The sequence below is a fragment of the Elaeis guineensis genome, chromosome 15 (genome assembly GCF_000442705.2).
Source record: "Elaeis guineensis isolate ETL-2024a chromosome 15, EG11, whole genome shotgun sequence".
NCBI classification, from domain to species: Eukaryota; Viridiplantae; Streptophyta; class Magnoliopsida; order Arecales; family Arecaceae; genus Elaeis; species Elaeis guineensis.
In genome coordinates this window covers 39,322,206-39,329,705 of record NC_026007.2, presented here as the reverse complement: position 1 = coordinate 39,329,705, position 7,500 = coordinate 39,322,206, and the positions used below count along the sequence as shown (strand labels likewise).

Genomic DNA, 7,500 nt, shown 5'->3' with positions numbered 1-7,500 from the left:
ACTGTGTCTTCGCAGTACCCTTGTTCTTAAAGGAGTGCTCAATGGGACTGTCTCCGGTCACCTTCTCCGACATCTACTTCTCCTTCTCCTGCCAGATCTCCACTTGATGCCTCCCCGAAAGGCATCCACCAGGCGATCCACGGCCTCCACGGCCAGATCTCAGTGAGCTCCGCAAACTCCGGCCTCATCTCCAGTTTTCTAGGCTCCTCCTCCGACAATGGCAGTCGACATGGAGCAGTTCGACTTGCTGATTCAGCAGGTCAGGGGCCTCACCGAAGTAGTGCAGGCCATGCAGCAGCAGCCGCAGCAGCCGCAGCAGCCGCAGGCATCAGTGCGGCTGGAAAGAGCATCGTCGGAGTTTCAGAATCCGGCGACCAGACGGGCCACTTGGGCAAGTCGCCCCGTCTTCCCCGGAAAAGGGAAGCAGAAGGCGGAGAGCCCACCATCCGATCACAATTCCACCCTCGGAGAGTCCCTACCTCCGTTCCACTAGAAGACCCTCGAGACTCGCAGTCGAGAGGACCTCCTAGATCAAAGATTCCGGGAGATGAACTGATGGATTGAAGAGCTCCGTCATGCTCCCACTGCTTACGGTGAGGACATCTGCACTGACCCTTCTTTCTCTCAAATGATTATGCAGGAGCCAATCCCGTCGAACTTCAAGCTCCCCCAATTCAAGAGCTACGACGGGACCTCGGATCCGATTGACCACCTGGAGGCCTTCCGGACAATGATGCTGCTCCATGGCGCGCCAGACGCCATTCTGTGCCGAGCTTTTCCGTCTATCTTGAAGGGAGCAGCAAAAAATTGATACTCGACACTGAAGCCGGATACTATCTTCTCCTTTGATCAGATGAGCCACCAGTTCGTTGCTCATTTCATCAGCAGCCGGCGCCTCCAGAGAGGTTCGGAGTCCCTCATCAACATCAAGCAAAAGGAGGGAGAATCCATCCGAGCTTACGTCAACCGTTTTAACGTCGCCGCATTGGAGGTCCGAAACTTGGACCAATCGGTCGCGATGGCTGCCCTGAAGGGCGGTGTTCAAAAGAACGATCTTCTGTTTTCCCTGGAAAAGAAATATCCTAGGGACTTTGCTGATTCGCTGGCTCAGGCCGAAGGATATGCCCAACCAGAAGAAGCCTTCAAGATGAAGGACGAGGAGGCCGCGAAGGAGCAGCAGGCGGGAGACTCCAGCAAGCCCGCAGTTGAAAAAGGGCCGAGTGAAGCTCGGCCACGTTCTCGAACTCCCTCCGGACACAAGCGTGTCCAGACTCCTCTCCGGGCTTCGTAGGTAGAGAAGCCCGGACCACAGAGTTCGGAGGGGCTCTCCCCCAGGAAGATTCCACAGCTACGCCCCTCTCAACGCATCGAAAACCCAAGTGCTGTGGAGGTCAGGGAGCAGCTGCCGAGGTCGGAAAAGATGCGCACACATCCCGAAAAATGCAACCCTAACAAGTTCTGCCTCTATCATTGTGACCACGGCCACGACACGGAGTACATTCAGCTCCGAGACGAGATCGAGGAGCTCATTAGATGAGGTTGGCTTGACAGATTCATTCGACGCCGACCTGAAGATAGGGAAGATCGATCGAGAGCCCTGCCACAATCGGAGCCGCCAAAGAGGGAGGAGCAGCCTGAAGATTGACCTCCAATTGGGATTATCAACTCCATCTCAGGAGGACCCCGACGGGGAGCAGACCTTCCGTGGCTATGAGATTCGAAAAATCTACAGATGTACTACCAATAACTTTGCCTTAAATAAAAGTTTCTTTCATATTTGCATATCTTTTCTTTTGGCATGAGCTCATAATGACAGGGAGTAGCTCCTTCCGACAATCGAAACTAAGCGTGTTAGGAACAGGAGGAGAACGAGCAAAGTTGAAGGCCCGATTATTTAAAGACCGGATGGGGGGAGAGGCCCTTGCAACGGCCCTTATGTGCCCCCACAGCCACGTTAGGAACAGGAGGAGAACCTCATCCTAACGTGAGCAAAGTCGAAGGTCCGATTATTTAAAGATCGGATGAGGAGAGAGGCCCTTACAATGGCCCTTATGTGCCCCTACAGCCACGTTAGGAATAGGAGGAGAACCTCGTCCTAACGTGAGCAAAGTCGAAAGTCCGGTTACTTAAAGATCGGATGGGGGGAGAGGCCCTTACAACGGCCCTTATGTGCCCCCACAGCCATGTTAGGAACAGGAGGAGAATCTCATCCTAACATGAGCAAAGTCGAAGGCCCGGTTACTTAAAGACCGGATGGGGGGAGAAGCCCTTACAACGGCCCTTATGTGCCCCTACAGCCATATTAAGAACAGGAGGAGAACCTCATCCTAACATGAGCAAAGTCGAAGGTCCGGTTATTTAAAGACTGGATGGGGGGAGAGGCCCTTACAACGGCCCTTATGTGCCCCCACAGCCATGTTAGGAACAGGAGGAGAACCTTGTCCTAACATGAGCAAAGTCGAAGGCCCGGTTATCTAGAGACCGGATGAGAGGAGAGGCCCTAGCAACAGCCCTTACGTGCCCCCACAGCCTTGTTAGGAACAGGAGGAGAACCTCGTCCTAGCATGAGCTGAAATTGACTGTCGAGAATAGGAGGAGAACCTCGTCCTGACACAAACAAAGACCCGATCGATCAAGATCGGACGAGGAGGAAAGCCTCCTCAACGGCTCCTCTACACTCCTACTACCCCGTTAAGAGCAGAGGGAAAACCCTCAGTCGAACATAAAAAAAAAAAGGGGGAAGATGAAAAGGGAAAGCGACGAACTACACCAGTGATAAGTGAAAAACAAACTACATCAAAGACACAAGGGATTTCATCTCAACGAGGAAGGAGACTCTTATCAAAAACCCTCAGTCGCTAAGAGGGAACTCAACACAGACCGAGGAAAAATCGACTTCCTCAAGGTAACGAGAAGTTCGGGCCCCCAAGCTCGAGCACCGGGAGGAAGCGTCAAACTCAAATGGCCTCGAAAAGACCTACGATTATGAACAAAAAAGGCAAATCAACACGACGACGACGAGAAATTATAAACAACGCCGACGTCGAACAAGATGGAAGACAAAAGAAATTCGGTAAACGACAACTTAATACAAGAATAGACAAGATAATGAAAATTTTCTTTTTATTTCATTAGTGAAGTGTACATTACAAAGCCCTGAAGGCCCAAAAAAGAAAAACGACAAAAAAAAAAAAGAATACATGGAAGGACGAAAGGTGAAGCTCGACTCCTTCCAACTTCGAGCTCTCGGTTCCAGTCCTTATTAGGGATTGCTTTAAGTTTTCGACTTCTTCTTTCAGTTCCATCTTTCTAAGCAGCATCTCCCGGTACATCTGGTAGAACCACCGGCTTTCGCCCTCCGACTCCCGAAGCCTCTTCCTCAAGACCTCGGACTCCGCCTCGACATCCTTGACCGTCTGCTGCTCGTGAGCCAGCTGAATCTTCAGCTGCTGCAGTTCGGCCTCCTCCCGCTCAAGGGCCATAGACAGTTCTGCCATGGTCCCCCTCATGGAGCGAAGCTCGTCGGAGCTTTGTGCAGAGGTGGGCTGGACTCTCTCAGACAACTGCCTCTGAAGGCGGGCAACTTCGTCGATCACCATCTTGAGCTTCCTTCGGTAGTCTTCTACTTACCCACACCAGCCGACTCGGTAAGCGTTGTAGTTCGCCTCAGCGTCCTGCAGCTGCTTTTGAAGGTCAGATAATTTTTTCGACCAGTCTCGATCGCGTTCGGCCTGAGTGGCGAGCCAGGACGAGCTCCCTTCTAACTGGTCGATCTTCTCCCGTGCAGCCGCCAGCTCAACTTCAAGAGAGCTGATCTTGGAAGCCTGAGTCCAAGATCGGTCGCTGGCGCATTTTCGGAGTTCCTCAAGCTCCGCCGCGAAGTCGGCCTTCCTCCGGGTGTATTCCATGAAACCCTTTTTGTGGAGGTCGCGAAAGCGAGTAGCCTCCGCAGTGACCTCCGAATGGCTTTTCCTCAGCCGGTGAAGTTCGTCATCCAGCTTCTTGGATTTCTTCGTCAAGTGACAAACTTCCCTTCTGAGGTCTCGGATCATCAACTTCAGAGGAATCCCCTGTGGTAGGGGAAGAGCTTCGACAGGGCACTGTCATTGAAAGACAAGAGCGCCACAACTCAAATTAGTGCCAGAAGACAAAAGAGAAGGAAAAGAATGCAGATGAAGAAAAAGGAGCTCTCTGTAAAGAAGAATCCGATTTCATTGATTAAATAATTTTTAAGTACAAGAGAACAAAGAAAAATCACCACAAAGGAAAAATACAAAACTAGAAGTTTCGAACCTCTAGGACAGAAGTGGAGGAGCTCGACACCCCCGGAAGGTCGGTCGCGACAGCCGTAGTGGCTGAAGAGGTCCCAACTGGAGGAGGACCGGCAGCGGCTTCGGAAGGTCCGGCTTCATCGTCGAACGCCTCATCCAGGAAGCCGAGGTCCAGTTCGAAAAACTTTCCGACCACCTTCTCTTGGCAGAGTTCGAAGCCCTTGATGAAAGCGTCCTAGCCGAACTGGACCTGCAGATCCTCCATCTCGGAGGTCTTGAACTCCACCGCTCGGGCCCTCACCTCCGAGACTAGGGACGGGATCTGCGCCTTCAGCTCGGAGACCTGTGCCTTCAGTTCGGAGACCTCGGCCTCTGCCTTCTTCCTTTCCTCCTCCAAGGCAGCCCTCAGTTCGGATGAGGTTTGTCCCTCCTTCTGCAGTGCCTCCTGGAGACTTGTGACCTCGACGATCTTCTCCTCGAGGCGGGCGGCCTCAGCCAGGCGACCTTCCTCCGCCCAAGCCACCTTCCTCTTGGTGATCTTCATCGCCTCGACGTTGGTGATGAGCTGATGTCCAATCTGCAAGAGAGGCCGGGGAGTCAATATAAAGACTAAGGAGTAAACTAAGTAAAGAAGCAAGAAGAAGAAAAAAGTGAATTGACCTACCTCGAGAAAAGATCCCAAAGAGTCCCAAACCCGCAGCTCAGGATCAGCAAGGACGTCCTGTGGACGACCTCGGGCAGAATGCACCCTTCGATCAGTCTCTTTATTAAATCCCTATTGTTGAAGGGATTTTTCCCCAGATCTTCCTCGGAGCAGTCGGCCCCCTCGATGGCAGCCTTGCGGCTGCGACTCTTGCGGGCCAGGATCTTCTTTCTCCTCCTTTCGACCCCCGGTATCCCCTCGGGACGAGCCTCTAGAGCAGGAACCTCGACCAGGGGGCTCCGTGAAGAGGCTCGGGGGACTTCGGGCTCGACGTCAGAGGGGACGTCGACGGCAACGGCCACCTGAGCAGGCACGGTCGAACTCGTCTCTTCTGTCCTGGCTCTCTTCGCCGACCCTGAAGTCGCAGCGCCTTTTCTTTTGTGGGTCTTGAGACCCTGGGCTAACCTCCAAGTCACGCCTGTGTCCATGTCTGCAATAAAAGGAGATCGACACGGCTCAGAAATAGAGTAAGAGAAAGGAAAAGCAGCAAAATATATATATATATATATATTAATGATAGTACCGACAGGATCAAGAGGGCTCAGGCCGACGTTGAACAAGAGTTGTTCCTTCAGAAGTTCAGAGAGGAGGGGGGCTGGATAGGCCTCGAGCTTATTGGAGGCTTCGAGGTCGTCCTTTTTCAGGCTAGAAGCCCGATGGATGGAATCCCTCAGAGAGCCCCAAGGGGGTAATCCCAGCTCCAAGGTCGGACATCGGACGTAGATGAACCTCTCCTTCCAGTTGTGGATAGAAGAGGGGGCGTCTTTCAACAACCTCTTTCTACCAAACTGGGGGGAGAAGTACCACCAGTCTTTTGCCGAGGGGTAACGCTTGAAAGTATAGAAATTCCTAAACAGGGAAAGGGTTGGCTGGACTTCGGCTAGGCAACAGAGGGAAAGAAACCCTATCAGAAATCTAAAGGAGTTCGGCGCTACAGAAACTAAAGAAATGTTTAAAAGACGGAAGAGAGCGATGACAAAAGGCGGGAGCGGAAGTCGAAGCCCGACGCGGAAAACTTCTTGGTATAAACAGAAGCAGCCAGGAGGAGGAGTGCTAGCCCGGCCAGTCGGCCCGAGAAGCTCCAGCTCGTACTCCAGAAAAACTCCGTACTGAATCCTAATCAGTGAGAGTTCCTCCGGAGTCAGAGAGCTGGGGATGGTGTCTGGTACAAAGACCGGACGAGGTTCATCTATAGAACTGAGGTTTTAGGGAGCTGGGACGGACGAACGCCTAGAACTGCTAGAGGAGGAAGTGCTGGAGGACATTATAAATCAAGCAAAAACCCTAAAAATCCCGAAAAAATTGGGAAAAATAAGAGTAGGGGTGCTCGCGGAAAACTGAACAGGCGGAATGTAACAGAAGAAAAATGGAAGAAGAACAGCAAGAGAAAAAATGAAGAGGGGAGTTCTGGAACTAACCTAGGTTGGTCCGAGAAGTGCAGAGATGTGAAAATGGGGATCGACTCGAAGAATGCCTAACGCCGAACAGGATGAAACTCTCGGAGAAGAAGGGCACCAACAGGACTCTCAAGCAAAGTGAAATTCCTGGAAGGGGGGAGCGGGTTTAAATAGGCAACAAGGCCCGGCGCAGTAATGATTGCGGATCTCCTCTGGCCGACCTACACTCGCCGCTTGTCCCACTCACCATGGCAGGCGGCTGAAAACGGCTGACAGCTGACAAAATCATTATTGCGCCGTACCTAGAGCAACGCTCCAGCAGAAATTCTGAAAAAATCTTTTCGGATCGCCTCGATTTGAAAAGGCTCTGGCACCAGCGCGCCAAGCGCCAAAATATCTGAAAATCACCGAGTGCGGAAATCAAGGGAGGCAACTTCGACTGTGAAAATTTCTCTATACTTCATTCGGAACCCGAACTCAGAAGTAGGGGGACTGGTGTTGGGTATAAAATACCTCCAGCCGAAGTTTGTAAAAGGCCGACCTTCCAGGGCTTTTCCGGCTTCCGACCTTGTGTGGCATCTTTCTGAACTCCCTCGACCGTCCGAGCTTCCATAATACCGGACTTCTCCGACAATGAGCTTCTCCATTCATCTACCAGACTGCTCCAAACGCCCTCTGAACTCCGCTATCGGTCGATTTTCTACAGTGATCGACTATTCTCTGAATCCCTTCCAGATTTCTTCCGGCCACGAACGACTCTACTCCGAACTTCGTCAATGTCCGAGCTTCTCCGACAACGAAATTTCTACAGTAACCAGACTCTATTCAAGTTTCTACAACGGTCGACCACCTTCCGGATCCCATCAGAGCTCCTATGAGAACCGGATTTCAGCCGAACTCCTACAGTGGATGGATCCCAGACGAATTTCGACAATGGAAGGGCTCCACCAGTCCGATCTCTATTACGAACTTCTACCGCAAGCAGTCTACTCCAAACTTCTACTGCAGGCGGTCTACTCCGGATCTCTACTGTAAGCGAATTCTATCCGAGCCTCTACTGTAAATAAATTCCTTCCGAACTTCTATTAAGACAGACTTCAGCCGAGCTTCTTCATAGCCGGATCCCAGC

General features: G+C 51.9%; 1 protein-coding gene across 1 annotated transcript in view; it reads right to left on the bottom strand.

Annotated features, from left to right (window-relative positions):
• Positions 1-4,212: 4,212 nt before the first annotated feature.
• The window catches only part of LOC140854039 (uncharacterized), a 10,894-nt gene continuing 7,606 nt past the window's right edge, over positions 4,213-7,500 (bottom strand). The window contains exon 3 of the mRNA XM_073249361.1: positions 4,213-4,848. Coding sequence (XP_073105462.1) covers positions 4,507-4,848 — 342 coding nt within the window. The 3' untranslated portion in view covers positions 4,213-4,506. The remainder of the gene's footprint in view (positions 4,849-7,500) is intronic.